At 38.6% G+C, this 18,099-nt stretch overlaps 1 protein-coding gene across 3 annotated transcripts in view; it reads left to right on the top strand.

Annotated features, from left to right (window-relative positions):
• sox5 (SRY-box transcription factor 5) overlaps positions 1-18,099 on the top strand; it is a 193,393-nt gene that overhangs the window by 79,940 nt on the left and 95,354 nt on the right. For 2 of the 3 annotated variants that reach the window (XM_067391917.1, XM_067391918.1), the window contains one exon: positions 15,810-15,883. In XM_067391917.1, coding sequence (XP_067248018.1) covers positions 15,858-15,883 — 26 coding nt within the window. In that variant the 5' untranslated portion in view covers positions 15,810-15,857. Of the gene's footprint in view, positions 1-3,657; positions 3,728-15,809; positions 15,884-18,099 lie in introns of those variants that run through there. The other variant, XM_067391920.1, reaches the window with a different exon arrangement.

The raw sequence follows: 18,099 nt of genomic DNA, 5'->3' as shown, positions 1-18,099 counted from the left end.
GTCTAGATCGGGTCTACTCAGAGGAAACCCCCTATGCTGAAAGATTGGAATTCCCGCAGGAACTCATAAAAGCCTAATTTAACTCAGTTAACACATCAGAAGGTTGTTAGCATACTGTTCTTACCTCCATCGATGCCTTGTTTAAAGCCCTTAAGATTTTGGCACCTAGAGTGCAAAGTAACTGCACAAACCTCTGATCACTGGGCACGTAGCCATTCACCTCAGCGGTTGCCGCCGCTTGGGGACCAGAGCTGCTGTCTCCGTGGTAACGGTGTGGCACTGAGGAGATCGAAGGCTGAAGTTCAGCTGTATTGATCTCGCACTGTTCTCTCTGTGCGCAGTCACTCTGAAAAATGGAGAACGAGAGACGGAAAGTGAAAATGACTGAACGGTGGAGCCCTCTGTTCATTACCCGTGGCTCTCCGAAACTTGGAGACGCACACAAACATATGTGAGCCAGGAATCTAAGGTGTGGATGTTGACAGGAACCTCAGACTGTATGTAGTTTGAAAACTCCTAAACCTTATTTTTTTTTGTTTGTTGTATATTCCGCATGATTTGAGAATGATCCAAAGTGAGTCACATGATCACTGTGCTTATTTGTTTACAAAACCATAAAACTTCAGTTTATTCTGTTAGATTTTTGTTGTGATCTCAGACTCAGAGACCACCATAAATCAATTAAATCTTTGTTGAAAGCATCATGTTCTGCAGCGCAATTTGATTAACAGGTTAAAGTTCTCAGCATTTCTCCATCTATCTTCTTCTTTTTCTCGAATCCCCCCAGCCCTTGCCCCTTTCTGTCTCTTTCGTTTTGCTTTCTTCTCCATCTTCTATTTGTATTACCATGATGGTTTCATATCTGGAGCCAATCTCCTGAGAAGAAAGCCTCCCACACTTTTATACAAAACGGCTGAAATTGTATTGAGTGTCATGGTGAATGAAATGGATGGAAACCTTGACCAGTTGTCGCCCCCTTCAAGAATCCAGGAGCCTGTGAGCGCACAAGTGAGTTCACCGCGGTTATTTGGAACACAGACTCAGACAAATTGACTCTATGCTTTTTGTAAAGTTGACAAATTAACATCTTCATCGGCGCTCATAGCGGACGTGTTGCCTCCGGCGTATTGGATATTAGTTTCTTTTGAGCGAGAACCAAAGAGCGGGTCATGCACGTGGATGCCATAATCTTCCTCATGTTGCAAGGAATGTTTTTGTTATCTTTTAAAACTTTTTATTACTTACTTCTTTTCACTGGCTGCTTGAATCATGACTAGTTGTCTGTTCAAAGCACTGCAGAGGACTGTTAAAGACTTTTATGGGTTGTTAGTTAGTTTTGAACCACTGATGGTGGAAATGGAAGTGTCCGCTCTTTGAAGGCCAGAGACGGACAGTGGCGGCAGCCCTGCCACCCCCCTCCTCTGCTGGGCTGTGGAGAGACGCTTTCTCTGGGCCACGGCTAATTGTGGAGAGTTCAGGAAGACCATCATTAGCACTCAATGCCACACATGGCCACCAGATGTGTGGCTGGCCATAGAGACTGCCACGTTTCTCTCTTTCCCTCTCTCTATCGCTGTCACTTTCTCTCACTCTCACATGCCTCCCCCCTCATCTTCCAACTTAATAATCTGCCTTTTGTTTCCATGCAGTCTATTGTTCATTAAGATGGCCTCTGCCGTGTAAGAGAAGTCACTGGGTACTGAATAGCATTCTTTGTAACAAAGAGACGAGAGAGGGGTATAGGGCAGGGTTGGGTTGGGGGGGGGCGGGGGTTGAATCTGGGGGGATTTTGTCTGTCCCTCTGGTATTTTTATGGCTTGTTTGTGCAGTCTGAGAATTGGACATTGTAGTTTGTGAGACAGACGATGTACCTTTCCCTGTTCGTTGACCATACAGTCACGTGAAGCACTTTAGGTCCTTTAAATCTTTAAAGTTCATTTGAATAAATCCATAGTCCTCTGTATTAAACTTACCAAAATTTATTGTATGGACATGAAGATTCCTCAAATAATGTGGAGTGGGATGTGTGTTTTTACTTTTCTAGGTGATCAGACATGCGTTTTTTACCTGGTGGGCATCCTGAGTTATTTCCAAGACCCAAAATACCAAATCCAATTGGTTTTGGGCAGTGTTATTACCGATGGATGGATGGATGGATGGATGGATGGATGGATGGATTGATTGATTGATTGATTGATTGATTGATTGATTGATTGATTGATTGATTGATTGATTGATTGATTGATTGATTGATTGATTGATTGATTGATTGATTGATTGATTGATTGATTACTGATTTGATTGACTGACTGATTGACTTGACTGATTGACCGATCGACCGACCGATTGTCAGTCATTTCAATTCTGTTTTTGGCAGTTTTCCCTTTGTTATTGTTGACTTTATTTCAGTTTTGTTTTTTATTTTAGTTTACTAGTATTTAATATTTCGTTTGATATTTTAGGGCTGCCAAAGTTAACTTTAATTCATTAATTTAATTATTTAATTTATTATTTAATATAAATATTATTTCATTATTACATTTATTTGTTATATTTATACAAATGTTATATACAATGTACACTAAAATATCAAAACTAAAATGAATACATTTTATTTTATTTCAGTTTGCTTCGAGGTCACAAAAATGTCTTTTAGTTTTACTTTTTTTACTTGGGACAGTTGTGGCCTAATCTGTGAGAGTTGAACTTGTAACCTGAAGGTCGCGGGTTAGAGTCTTAGGAAATGTAGGTGGGGGGACTGAATAAACTCTCTTCCACTCTCATTACCCACAATTGATGTGCCCTTGAGCAAGGCACCTAACCCCCCAACCGCTCCCAGGTGCCTCAGCAAAAATGGCTGCCCACTGCTCCGGTGTTTATATGTTCAATACTCACTGATGTGTATATGCACTTGGATGGGAATGAGTGAAATGCAGAGCACAAATTGCAAGTATGGGACACCATACTTGGCTATACCTTGGCTTTTACGTTTTTTTTAGTTTTTATTTCAGTTAGCAAAAATGTTTTCCTTTAGTTTTTATTCATTTTGATAACACTGGATTGTGCTCTTTTGAATTGAACCAGTAATTAAATTCAATTCACATTTATTTGTATAGCGCTTACATATTAACAATAATTAGGATATATACTGTAGAAATTTGGGAATGTGCATGTTGATCCAGATGATTGCGTCTCTGAAGTCCTCACAGGAGTTGGCGTCATCTCTTCATAGGTGTTGGTCATCTGAGGTCTTATAAGTAAGTAAGCAAACACTCTAGCAACATGTTAAAAAACACTTAGCAACCATGTAGCAACCATTTACACAACACTTTATCATGTTAGTGAGTGCACAGACATTAAAATGTTCAAGTTTTGCTGTACAGTATTTAATGGTGAACATGCTTTGTAGTGGATATATGTAACATGTTTCCACGTTTTACTATGTGCACGTGTGTATTAATGCGAGCATTTATGCGTGTGGATGTCTGTGTGTCCATGTCCTTTTATGTGAATTTATGTTTTGTGTGTTTGTGTAATTGTTTCTATTTGCGTTTGTGTCAGTAATATTAGGACATTCATACAAGTTGGTGTAGAATAAAGAAAACGAGCCATTCTTCAGGGGTTCTGCTCCAATGTCAGAGAGACAGCGGTTGCCATGGCACTGTTTACAAACACTTCTCCCTCCCTTTAGCCTTTCTTCCCCTCAAGCGGAGGGGCTGGTGGGGAGGTGAGTACAATCGATTCACAATCGAACCGACATTACTCTGTTTGGAAGCTAATGCACTTTCGACTGAACTGGAAGAAAGAGGAGGGGAGAAGGAAGAGGGGAAAAAAACGCACACAACAAAAACCAGTCGGAGAGTGTGTTACGCCGAGGAAAAGAAAGGGTTGTATTGAGGCGGAAAACATGTTCTCGGGGAAGAAATCAATTAAAACGAACCTTTAAATTACGCCGCATGGCCGCGCAGTGTCTGTTAGGGGCCAAGGCACTGCTGCGGTCTGAGCGAGCGACGAGCCGCGAGGGCCCACAACCGCTGTGAAAAGTGCTGCAATAATGGCAGACTGGTGTGAGATGTCAAGTTGTGGCGGCGCCTCCGCACTAAACTTTCTTGTGTGGGATTCGCTTGGTTTGCCGCCAAATCCTCATTGCGTATGGAAGGCGTTCCAATTTCGATTCAATTCAATTGTATGCTTAAGGAGTCTTTCACAATTGTTATTGTCACCAAGCAGATTAACAGAATTGCATGGAGGTGTCGTGCTCGCATACAAAACAGTCTCAATTAAATATTTATGTCTGGGAAAATGAGCCCCTCCTGCACACTAAAGCCATGGCTAAGAAGCCCGTTATGAGATGTGGATGCGTAGTTTACTTAAAAATTAAAATTCTGTCATCATTTTCTCACCATAATGTCTCGTCAAACTCATTTGACTTTCTTTTATAATTTGAATACGAAAGAAGAAGTTTTGATGAATGTTCATGCTGCTCTTTTCCATACAGTGAAAGAATATGGTGGACAGGGGTTGTCAAACTTAAAAATGAAGTAGATAATGTGCATATGAGTCTTCTGAAGCCTTGCAATAGCGTAATATAATAAACAGATCAAAATGTAAGAAGTTAATCGTTTAAGGTGCAGTCACATTTAGTGTTGATTGGCAATTATTTTGGGGCGAAATCCAGTCATTTCAATAGGAATCCACTCAATTGCAAATTTCATGCGAGGATGAAAGCTTTCCCCACACAGATTTCGCAACTGGTCCAAGTTGGTCACATGGATTTGCGATGCTGCTTGGTTTTAAAGGGACTTCTGTGTGAGCTGTGCTTCATAAAACTCTACACTGCTGATAGTAGACAGACTTTTTTCCTTGCAAAATTATGCCGAAATTTCAGTAATCTGACCATATCTTTAAAACAAGAAGTAAATGATAACAGAATTTTTTTTTTTTTTCAGGTAATCTATCACTTTAACATTTAGAGACCAAGATAAGTCCCCTTGTGGAGTTGAAGTAGAGGGTTCTTTATCTGAGGGACAGAGATGGGCCTTCTTGCAGAGCTGCGCTGTAGGCCCTTCCACTCTGTCACAAAGACAGGCCTGTATAAAGAGTCAGGATGTGTTCTCAGTTATGCGTCCGTACCACAGTGTCTTGTTTGTACAAGGCTGGCCTCAGTGTTGTGCTGTTCTACAAGGCCATGTGGCTAGACATAGCTGAGTGCCTCTCGAAGGAGCCACATCAAAGAGCCCTGTATTCAGAAACAGACAGGTTGAGCACGTTACCTGCGCGGAACGGCTGTTTAGAAACGGGAGGGCTGTATTAAATGAAACATATTCAGCACTCTCAGGTAATTACATCAGCACGTAAAAGTCTAATTAGTGATCTCCGTTGGGACACATCTACTGACACTAATTAAATATAGTCAATCCTGCATTCCCCTTAACCCCACCACTTACACAGATCCTGATTCCTAACATACCACACAGACAGGTGAGTGAGTGAGTGCGTGTGTGTGTGTGGTTCATGTAAACCATACATTATGGGGACAAAATGTCTCCACAAAGATTGCAATATCTGAAATCCTTATCCTTGTGGGGAAATTTTTTAGTCCCCATGAGGAAAACGGCTCATAAATTACTCTGTGATGTTTTTTAAAAATGTAAAAATGCAAATATTTTTCTGTGATGGTTAGGGTTAGCACTACATTTTGGGTTAGGGCATAGAATATACAGTTTGTACAGTATAAAAACCATGTCAATGGAAATGCTCAAGACATGGAAACCGAACGTGTGTGTGTGCGTGCCTGCGTGTGTGTGCGCGCGTTTTTGTGACGTATCAGGACACAAATTTGTATAATGACATGAGTATGACATGGGTATTACAAGGAGAGGGTGACTTATGAGGACATTACCCCATGTCCCCATTTTTCAAAAGGCTTATAAATCATACTGAATGAGTTTTTGTGAGAAAGTAAAAATGTGCACAGTTTCCTGTGATGGGTAGGTTTAGGTGTATGGGGATAGAAAATACATTTTGTACAGTATAAAAACCATTACGTGTATGGAATCTCCTCACAATTCACAAAAACAAACCTGTGTGTGTGTGTGTAGTACCAGTAGTATAATTTTATTTGCCCTCACAAAAAGAAAAACATTCTCACAATTTTGACAGATCTTCATCAATAGATAGTCTTCCTTCCACATATTTGTATTCAAATATTGAGATATTACATAAAATGAATGAAATGCCACATCTGAATAAAATTTTCAAAATGTGCATGAAAACATACATGCTTGCATGAGGTAGATACTTTTTTTATTTTGGTAAGAAAACATGCATAGAAACTGTGGTCCTCTCTATTATTGTTTATTATTACCAATTCTTTCTTTTTTTCAATGTTCCTGCATGTTGGTTGACCATATGGTTTTGATTTGGTTGACAAAAGTTATTGAAATATTAACAAGCAGTTTTATTTTTCAAAATTATAATGAAAAATTATACCAAAGTATTTAATTTTTTTTTCTTTTGAAGAATTTCATTCTTTAATTTAGACTTTTTTTCACTTCTTTTTTATATCAAGACTTTGTGAATATAGAAAAAAATCTATACATTTTAATTCAGAAATAAAAAGCTTGCTCTTCATAGAAGAGATATATTAAAGTCATTGTATGTATGGATTGCATTTTAATGCATTTTGAATGAATTGTTTGAAATTCCTAGTTGAAGGAATCTATTCATAAATTCTTTGCCTCAAGTCATGTGATTGAATAATTCTGTAAATAAACCTAAATTCTAACCAGTGGACCAATACCATAATAATATGTGTGTGTGTGTGTGTGTGTGTGTGTATATATAATATATATATATATATATATATATATATATATATATATATAATATGTTTAATGCTGAAGTTAAAATCACAAGATCAACAAATGTAAGTTTGACAACACATAACTACCCCGAAACTCTCTCACAGCGGTCCGGGCTGCACTTATAAATACTTCTGGCCCTGGTGTGTGAAAGCTGGTATTTAGGAAAGAGGGCAGGGAATAGATATAGATCAGATACAGCTGAATGTGTGTATTGTGTCTCTGTCTGTTTTAAGGTTCGACTGTGGGCCTCCCGTGGCATTTTTTCGTCTTTCAGTCAGTGGCCTTTGACCTCGAAGTCCTCCTCTGATGACTGCGTTTGTGTGTGCGTCTGGTTTGGAGTGACTTGTGCACGGTTACAGTACTAATTTACTACCCCACCGTTTGTGTCTCTTCTAATTAAGGCCAAGTCATGGCAGACTAGAGCAGGGCCCCATCTTACGTCTGCTCCTTATTATACATCGAGCCTCGCACACTCTAGCACACAGTCACACACACAAACGGAGAGATTACCCTCAGGTCCAGTTTAATCGCTTTCTTCCTTCAAGTGCAGGCTCGGGGGCGGAGCATGCTAATTCCGGCAGGGGGTCGCCAAGGTAGCAAGGGGCTGCAAGGGCGGGACAATGGCAGTGTGCAGGGCATTGATTTGAACCATACCTCTGCACATTCCTCCACAAAACACAATGAAGTGCATTATCCTGCTCGACTAACCCCCCTTCATCTCTACCCCTTTCCTCTTCTCTCTCCAACAAAGAGCCTTTCACCCTGTAATGTCTAAAGCTTCTCGTCCCACTTACTAACTGTTCTCACCTTGGACACACACATATGTGTGTATGTCTATATATACAGGTCTACATTGCCACTTTGTATACATTGGAACCCCAACTATAAGGTGTTGAGTGTTGTAAAACTTTTCTGGTTAAACTTTACCTAAAAATATCAATTCGGACATTGAAGAAGCAGTGCTGTTGTCAACTAAAACTATTAAAAATATTTTTTGTTCATTGAAATAAAGCTGAAATAAAATAAAATCTAAATATTTGATTGAGAAAGTTAAGCTAATTTAAATAAAATAGGTTTAAGTACTAAAAAATAAAGCTAAATTGAATAAAAACTAAAGATCACATAACAAAATTACTAAAACATTTACTTAATCTTGATAAAAGAAAATTTCTCACCCTCATGTCATTCCAAACTTTGTATGACTTTTTTCTTCCGTGGAACATAAAAAGAGATGCTTTGAAAAATGTACATGCTGCTCTTTTTCAATGAAAGTAAAGCATATTGTGAAAAAAGTACAAAGCAACATAATAAAAGCACCATAAAGAAGGTCCACATAATTGTTGTGCCATAATTTCAAGTCTTCTGAAGGTAAATGATCACTTAATTTGACGATCAGGCTGAAATTGAAGTAATTATACATTGGAAATCTCCATCATGGCTCTCAAATCTCATTTGGCTTCTTTCTAAATTCGCCCCGTAACAACTGATTACATGCAAGAGAGAAAGGTGCTTGATGTCATGTCATTAGGGTGATTAAATAATGACCTCTTTTTTTTCTGTTTTCGGGTGTAACGTCACTTTAAAAAACGGTATTAATTGTTTCCTGCTTTTTTAAGATGGCAAAGTTCCTCAAGACCTGAAGATTTTTATCTATCAACCGAATCGGGGGCCTCGTCGCACACAAAATGACAGTGAATTTATCTTTGTATCTGTTTCTTAGCAAACAGAGATTATCCTTTAACTCGTGTGGCTGTATGTTTGCATATCAGCAGGAGAGAGAGAGAGCAGAAAAACACTTAAACCATTTTATCGGACTGGTTCGTCGTGTAAACAGCGCAGAGTAAACAGTGTCAGACTCGAGTGTTGAGTCCAAATCTATTCCAGAACCGCTCAGTTAATTAAAGCCATCCTTCCCCATGTACAAGCGAACAAATCAGCTGTCTTAATTATGATAATTAGCAGCAACATCCTTTCAGATTCCTGCACAAAAAAATAGAGAAATTGAATCGCATGATGCCACTCGTTAACGAGGTCGTCAGTCAAGCAGCGCAGCTAATTACGACAGGAGGGAGATTTCTCTTCAAAGAAACGCAGTGATTTTTCACCAGCGAGTCAAGGAAGATGCTCACACACACCACGTCTGGGTTTCCCAATGCTATCACACACACACACTCGTATATCTGGACCTCTGCTTGTAGCATAACTTCCTGTATACGAAAGCAACTCTTGGGAGGTTTACGAACTCGGCCGGTGTTTATTTGTAGCTCTGTTCTCTTTCACTAACCATTTGGATGCCGTTTTAAATGGTTGACTGCGTCTCTGTGCTGCCCGTCGTGGTCATTCCAGATGCTTCAGCTCCCATTTAAAAGAACAAGTTGCAGCAGCTTCTGTCTGAGAGTGTACATCTGTATTTGAAAGAGAGAAGAAGATATTGTTGATGTGCACTTATGTAAGTGTGTTATCTGTGTGTGTGAATGTGTGTAGAACAGGGCTGATTGAATTAGAGTAATTAGAGACAGCTCACAGTGTCAGTATTAATCACACTGCAGTCTCATTATGGGCCCTGCACATCATTCCTTTCATCTCGTAATGATCCTCAGTCACCAAGTCACACATATTAACCCACATCCCCCATTTCTCTTCTCTCTCTGTCTTTCTTGTTCCCTTTTACACACAGACATATATGCATACATACACACAGGGCCTATTAAAGGTAACCCTTACCTACACACACACACACACACACACACACACACACACACACACACACACACACACACACACACACACACACACACACATATTTATATTAAGTTTTTTATTATTACGTTTTATATTTATTTAAATGTAAAACATTTGTTAATCCAATTTTTATTTTTATTTTATTTTTTATTTTGATTGATCAGCATTAAAGGTGCCCTAGATTCAAAAATTGAATTTACCTAAGCATAGTCAAATATCAAGAGATCAGTACATGGAAATGACATACAGTGAGTCTCAAACTCCATTGTTTCCTCCTTCTTGTATAAATCACATTTGTTTAAAAGACCTCCAAAGAACAGGCGAACCTCAACATAACACCGACTGTTGCGTAACAGTCGGGGTGTACGCCCCCAATATTTGCATATGCCAGCCCATGTTCCCAACATTATGAAAGGCATTAGACAAGGGCATGCAGTATTAACGTCTGGATGTGCACAGCTGAATCATCAGACTAGGTAAGCAAGCAAGAACAATAGAGAAAAATGGCAGATGGAGCAATAATAACTGACATGATCCATGATTACATGATATTTTTAGTGATATTTGTGAATTGTCTTTCTAAATGTTTCGTTAGCATGTTGCTAATGTACTGTTAAATGTGGTTAAAGTTACCAATGTTTTTTTTACTGTATTTATTCATGGAGACAAGACTCGTTATTTTCATTTTTAAACACTTGCAGTCTGTATAATTCATAAACACAACTTCATTCTTTATAAATCTCTCCAACAGTGTAGCATTAGCCGTTAGCCACGGAGCATAGCCTCAAACTCATTCAGAATCAATGTAAACATCAAAATAAACACTGTACTTACATGATTAGACATGCTCTATGCACCTTGTAAAGATCCATTCTGAGGGTTATATTAGCTGTTTGAACTTTTTTTATGTTGTTCAAGGCAAGCGCGAGCTCTTGGGGCGTGGAGCACGGGATTTAAAGGGCCACACACCCTGAATTGGCTCATTTCTAATTATGCCCCAAAATAGGCAGTTAAAAAAATGAATTAAAAAAAAAAAATCTATGGGGTATTTTGAGCTGAAACTTCACAGACACATTCAGGGGACACCTTAGACTTATATTACATGTTTTTTAAAAAAAAGTTCTTGGGCACCTTTAAAGAGTCATATACTGAAAAGTCAAATACTGAAAAATGGTTGTGTACTATACATATGTACAGGTAGTTGTAAAAATATGCATATGCAAATACTACTTTTTTATTTTATAAATTTTGTTGTAGCAATACCAACCATAACATTTAATAATATTTTACCACTTATAACTTAACAGCAAAGAAAATGTCCATGCATTATATTTATAATATAACTCTAATATATTTTATAACCATTTCAGAATTAAATTTTATATTATTATAAACTGCTATTTTATTTTATTATACTCACCGGACATGTTGAGCATGTTTGGGATGCTTTGGATCAGCGTATACGACAGCGTGTTCCAGTTCCTGCCAATACTCAGCAACTTCACACAGCCATTGAAGAGGAGTGGACCAATATTCCACAGGCCACAATCAATAACCTGATCAGCTCCATGCGAAGGAGATGTGTTGCACTGCGTGGGGCAAATGGTGGTCACACCAGATACTGACTGGTTTTCGGACCCCCCATATTTACACATTTTAGTCCTTTTTTTGTGGCCAGCCTTAGGCCGTGTGTCCACCTAAGCGTTTTTTCCAGCTTCGAGCGTACTTTTTCAGTTGTTTTCAATGGGAGAGCCGCGTTTTTTTAAACTGCGAGAGCGTAACGAGGCGCTGAGCGTCTTTTTTTTTACGCTCAAGCACTGAGAGAGCTGGGCGTTTTTTACTGGTCGCTTCGAGTTGAAGAATATTCAACTTTGAGTAAAACGCTGCGCTCATCACTGTCACTTTTTAGCCAGCCGTCCAATCAGAGTGGAGGAGGGGCGGGACAAATACAACTCCGACCAACTGTCACATTCTTGCTGTACAGCGACATCAACAAACAGAAACATAATGGATGAGAAATTAATATTGCTTGTCTCCTAACATACATAGCAAGTAATTTCACATTGTGTAAACATTTTTAGCATGAAACAAATTACCTGCAAAATCAGTTATAAGTAACAGTGATGCGGATATTCCGTATCATAGCAACAAAGCGTCTCAACGGGAAAAAAAAGCTGTGCTGCAGAAGCGCTCTCAAGCGCTCACAGACGGGCGTTTTAAGCAGAGCACCTAGCGTTTTCAGCTGGCTAAAAACGCTCTGGTGGACACACGGCCTTAGGAACACCTGTGCAATAATCATGCTGTCTAATCAGCATCTTGATATGCCACACCTGTGAGGTATATGGATTATCTCAGCAAAGGAGAAGTGCTCACTAACACAGATTTAGACAGATTTGTGAACAATATTTGAGAAAAATAGGACTTTTGTGTACATAGAAAAAGTCTTAGATCTTTGAGTTCAGCTCATGAAAAATAGGGGGCAAAAACAAAAGTGTTGCGTTTATATTTTTGTTCAGTGTGTGTATATCATAGACTGTAAAAAAATATGGACGTAGTGTCCGTCACGTCACCCATAGAGTTCTGAACAGCATTTTTGACGCGTAAATGAGGCCGCGGTCATCTTAGCTACGCGTCACCGCACGTCACTCTCGGATAACTGAAAATGGGCAAAGCGGCGGGACGCAGTTTGAGCTGATGTGACTAGTTGCTGAAACCACGCCCGCCTAGCTCGACGTGACCATGTTAGCAAGCAAAGGAGCTATCTATCTATCTTAGATACGATCTAAAATATTAATGAAGATAAGTTTTATCATCAGAAAGTTATAAAGGTTTACTGTCAATCTACAGTGTTTTTTTAAGATACAGATGCTCCAACACCAGTAACGTTAATTTGTGTTGGGTGTGCAAATAACAAAATGGAAAATCAAAATGGGACTTCATACCTTTATAATGAAATAGAGATCGCGAGATGAATCCAATCTGTGGCACTTGGGTAAAATATGAATGTCCATTGCAAAACAAAAAAAAAACAGTACTTTTTGTCCATGAAATATTGATATATTATCCAATTTGCATCACATTTCTTCTGAATGATCTGCTCACTGTCATTGTTCTTCAAGAAAGGATGCAATCTGAGCAGTGTTTATGTTGTAAAACTCTATACGATCGTATCTAACAAACAAATGAGCCTGTGTCCAAAGTATATTTTTTCAAAATAGTGAAGCAGTTTTAGTTATAATATCCAAGCAGTGCTGTCAGAGTTGTATATCCACCTTGTCAATGTAGTAAATCTCACAAACAAAACTTTTAGCCAATGCCACGATCCAACAATTCGTGTTCTGTTTCTTCCGCATGCATGCACATCTACACAGATGCACATCAGTCTCGAATATTATGCAGCAAGCCATATTTTATAATTGTATAAAATAATCGCGCACAAATACGGCTGCAATGCCAAATTCAGCGGCTGGAATTAACTGAGGTAAAGTGGCGGCTCACAGACAGCAGCGGCATCTACCTGTCACTCAAGTGACCACGCCCTTAATTATGCAGAACTTTAAGGCTTAATATAATTTAAACGAATGAGTTAGAAAAAAATTCACCCCCCTCACAGTTGTCATGAAGGGCAAAATTAGCAGTATAGACCAAAACCACAATTTGAACCAACTTGTAAACATGTTTTTTTCTGCTATAAACTTGGCCAATTTAACATGGGACTCTATGAGATTTTGCTCTCTTTTGGAGCCTGTCCCTAGCGGCCAGTCGATGAATCGCAGTTTAAGTTACTTCCGTATTGGCTTCACGAGAGACTGGGGGAGGTTGCCGCTTGGTGTATGTGTGTGTGTGTGTATATATATATATATATATATATATATATATATATATATATATATATATATATTAGGGCTGGGCAAGTTAACGCGTTTGTATCGCGTTAACGCATTAATTAATTAACGCCGACAATTAGTTTATCGCGCGTTAACGTATTTTTTATTTTGAAAGTCCTTTGCTCACTGCGTTTGAATACACATAGATAGACTACAACCGAATACAACACAAACCATGGGTCACAGGAGGGGCGGGATGTTTATCAGTAGGCTACTGGCTGCTTGGGATGAGCGTCATCACGCGTCTCAACCAATGAAAGCACTTGTTGTGTGCCTAAGAGAGCTACAGCGCGAAAATGAAAATATCTGGTGCGGACAGAAAAATGGAAAAAGGTCCCCTCTGCTTATCACTCAATAAAAGAATCACATTGCTAAGTGTTTTTGAACGTTTTGATTTCGTTTGGTTTAATAATTAACATTACCTTTGCGAGTCTGACTCTCACTGCACTCGTGAATTAGCAGAACTTGACGGGGACATTCAAATGCTTAACAAACGCTTCATGTGACCAACAATTCCGTACATTACATGTTTATTAAAGCATACTGTGTGGAGATACGCAAATGAGCCCAAAATATGAATGCAGCACATTTATATCTTAAACGGTTTCCTCTCATGTCATCTAAAGAAAACGCTTAATGCACTTAGACTGATTTTAAAGATACCAAATTCTATTTACAAATAAAGCACATGCAAAAAAACGGATGACACCAAAATATAAACTTTCAGTATCACTTAAAATGCAAGCATTTTATAAATTTTCTTCATAACGGTTTTATAAAGGTAGGAAATTGCTTAGTGTGGTTGTCATTTGTTAAAATAAATATAAAAAATACAGTGTGTTCGTGTCCATCTGTCCGCTGAATTTGACCCATAATCTCTGATTCTCCTCATCTGTGATCATGGAAAAGGGGAATTACAATGACAAGTAGGCCTACTCAATATGCTCGTTTAAGCATCATTTAAATGTTTCCAACAAATAAATGAATCGACTTTTCTCAGTGTGTTAATTACATAGATTTATTTGGATATTCATACGATGATATTCATACGATGGCTGAAGCAGCAGTGAGCGTCCAGCGTGCGACACGGTAAACAGATCAACACTGTAAACGAAATTCTACAAACCTTCAGTGAAAAAAAATAAATAAATAAAATGATCATGCGATGCGATAAAATAGCTTCTATTCCCTGCAAACGATACCATTAAAAATGTTAACGTTCCACTTAATGGCAGAAACAAAACAAAAGGTAAGCAAGAATCCGTATTAATTTCAGTACGAGTAATAGAGGGCGATCCTGTCAAAATGGCGGCGCCGCCCCGGCATGCAACGAGGCGTGACGTCAGTTCATATTCTCTATTGCACTTTTGTTCATACAGCAGTACTTTGAAAGAATAAAATTACGCAATACACTACTCTTGATTTCATTATTGAATTTTGCGCATGCTGCGATTAATCGCGATTAATCAGAAAAATCATGCGATTAATCGCGATTAAAATATTTAATCGTTGCCCAGCACTAATATATATATATTCAGTACAGAAAGCTGTGCATTAGCAATGGCAAGTTCACCAATTCATCAATCTCGCTGACAGAAATGTTGCAAAAATAAACCGTTGTTGAAAGAACTCATATGACTTCTAGGCTGAAGTTTGCCCATAGGGATGTAACAGCTTCATTTTGAAGATATTTTCTATGACCTGATAATACCAAAATTTTCGAGCCTCAGGCAGTATGCAGCATCCTTGCAGTGAAACATGGTGGATACTTTAGGGATCCTTCTGGAAACTGGAAAACTCATAAGGATAGAGGGGGGAAATGGATGGGGCTTAGTCCAGATAAACCCTGGAGGAAAGCGTGCTGAAATCCGGACGAGTGCCTGGACCTGGAAGATGATTTAGATTCTAACAGGAAAATGACCTGTAACATACTGCAGTAGTCAGACTGGAGTGGCTTGAAACCAAAATAGTTCATGTCTTGGAGTGGTCCAGTCGATCTCAAACCAACTGAGCACCTGTGAAATTACTTACATGCTGTTGTTCATGTAGGAAAAATTGACAAAAATGAAGATACACAATGACAGAGACTTGGAGATAAACATCTGACATGACTGCTGACAAATGTGTCCAAACTCTGAGAGACAAATACTTTGCTCAGTTTCTTCTTTTTATTATTATTTTACTTAATGAAATATCATATGATTCTTTTGACCTTTTGACCTTTACATTGCAGTTCTTGTAACACAGTTCCTGAGATAATGTCCAAAGAACATAAAGGTACTAATCTGAATTTTGTAATGATTGTGTGTTGCAGACTGTTCAGAGCGATCTGGCCACACATTCACAATCACTATAGAGAGGAATGAAGACAGGTGACGCTGAAGACAGGTAAGAATCACAGCTCATGGTCACTTCTGGGATTTTACTATAAAAAATAAAACCTAATACACAGACACATCTCATTTCCACACTACAAACGGGAAAATTCAGCTAGTTGGCACACACGTAAGATATCACAAGGACTATCTCTTTGTAACAATAAGATTTTGTGTTAAATGTCCAATTACACGTGTCTCCCACTCCAGGCTATTTATGGTAGGTTCCATTGTGTCAACTTACTCCATTAAGTGTAACAAGTGTGGCATTGTCACAAGCGGTTAATGTGTATCCAGTGAACTGTACGTTGTTTTTTTCCTCTGCAATAACAGCAGAAAATGTTCAACATCTTGTTTGGAAATTGACTGTTACACACACACTGTAAGAATGTATCTAAAGAAAAGAAAAGATATTTAGCATTTTATTGCATTAGTCATTTGGAAATTACAGATCTCTGGTAGAAATATAAGTCAATCATGGACAGATTAGATTTCAGATTGTCCACAAGCTTGGAGTAAATAGGTTAATTTAAATATGCAACTTTTTAAATTCCTGACATAATGAATATCAGTCTGCTTGCAATTACAGTATATATCTTATAAGTTTGTCAATTATGTTATAGCAGAAATGCTGAAATTAATATCTGGCTTGGGCTCTAGTTCAGGTGCCTCGGCTTTTATTCGTTTCTGCTCATTACATACTGAACTTGTGTTTACACAACAGCAAAGGGAAAATATCCCTGTTTAAGAAGTCTCCAGTGTTCCCAATGTCATTATTCATTTTTTTTCCTTTTAATGACTTTGAAATAATTATTTGGTTTGAGAAGTGCAATCCCTAATAAGGTGTATCAGGAAAAACAACAGGGGGAAAAGGAATCAGGGGAGCTGCGTCTTTTGAGTACAGCCACTGTGTTTGTGTTAATGAATGCAGGTTGGGTTAATGACGAGGAATAGACTTCAAACAGCGCAGTGAGGCTGTCTGTCTCTGATGGGGGTCTTTTTGATGCTTTTTCATAACCGCTTCTAAGGATAAAGTCTTTGCATTGGCTGCTCTTATCTCTATATCGCACAGTGTCACATACATGCTGAACTCTGATCAGCGCTTTAGGTCAGCAAGTCTCTTGTAGAAATCTGGCATAACACTTAGTGATTGGAGATTGAAAATGGCTCGTCCAATCACTGACTGCCCTCTTCAAGTGCTCGAGAGAGATGCAGCGTGACAGTCCGTGAAATCATTAAACAGGTCTGCTGAGGTTAACAATGTGGGCTGATTTGGAATTTTAAATAACTTAAGGCATCATATTATCATCAAGGTAGTTTTTTTTTTTTTTCTTTCTATAGGAAGCCTGTAGTGTGTGAGTCGCAATACAAGTCAGACCGCATCTGTACCTAATATGTGAAGTGATCCTTAAATACATAAATATATATATGATTTTAGGGCTGTCAAAGTCAATGTACTAATTTAACTAAATGCAATTTAACACATTTACTGAATTGTTTTTTTTTTTTTTTTTTTTTTTTCATAACAAATACACATACATGCATACAGGTTTGTGTGGGGGGTGGGGGTGGGGAGGGTAAATTAGTTAATTACCAAAGTTAATTAGTTAATTACAATAGATGAAGTTCAAGAATAATTGCTGTTGTTACATCTATATTAAAGGGGTTCCTTGAACTGGGATCATCATATTTGGGGGTCCAAAATAACAGCCTTGTACCTTTCGTTATCTGTGTCTGTTTTTACACCCTCTTTCAGTCTGTTACATCCTAACAGTCATTCTCTTTTTATCTGTCTTGTTTGATGACATAAGTGCATGTTGTCTAGCTGACTGAGGGCTGTTTAATTTGATCTAACCAGATGAAAACAAACAGGCTGTTCCATCACTCATCTCTGTTCTATGGACTTATTTCCTTCCTTCCTTCCTTCATTCCTCCTTTTTCCGGTCTGCTTCTCCTATCATTCTTTTGTATACACACCCATTCCATTCGCTTCTCCTTCATTTCACTCTCTCTCTCTCTCTCTCTCTCTCTCTCTCTTTCATTTGTTCATTTTCTTTTGTTCTCTCAATCATTTCCTCCTCCTTTTTTCTCCCCTACAAGCTCTATCCTGCTTTCCCTCGCACTAATTGTGTTGTGAAACACCTTTGCAGTGTGTTCGGGGCCCGAGTCCATCAGGGCCAGTGTGTGTGCGAGTGCGCGTTTGATGTGTAGTGCTGTCCGCGCTGCTCT

This window comes from Chanodichthys erythropterus, chromosome 8 (assembly GCF_024489055.1).
Source record: "Chanodichthys erythropterus isolate Z2021 chromosome 8, ASM2448905v1, whole genome shotgun sequence".
Lineage (NCBI taxonomy): Eukaryota > Metazoa > Chordata > Actinopteri > Cypriniformes > Xenocyprididae > Chanodichthys > Chanodichthys erythropterus.
Note: the sequence above shows the minus strand (reverse complement) of the source record. Positions and strands in the feature narration are given on the sequence as shown.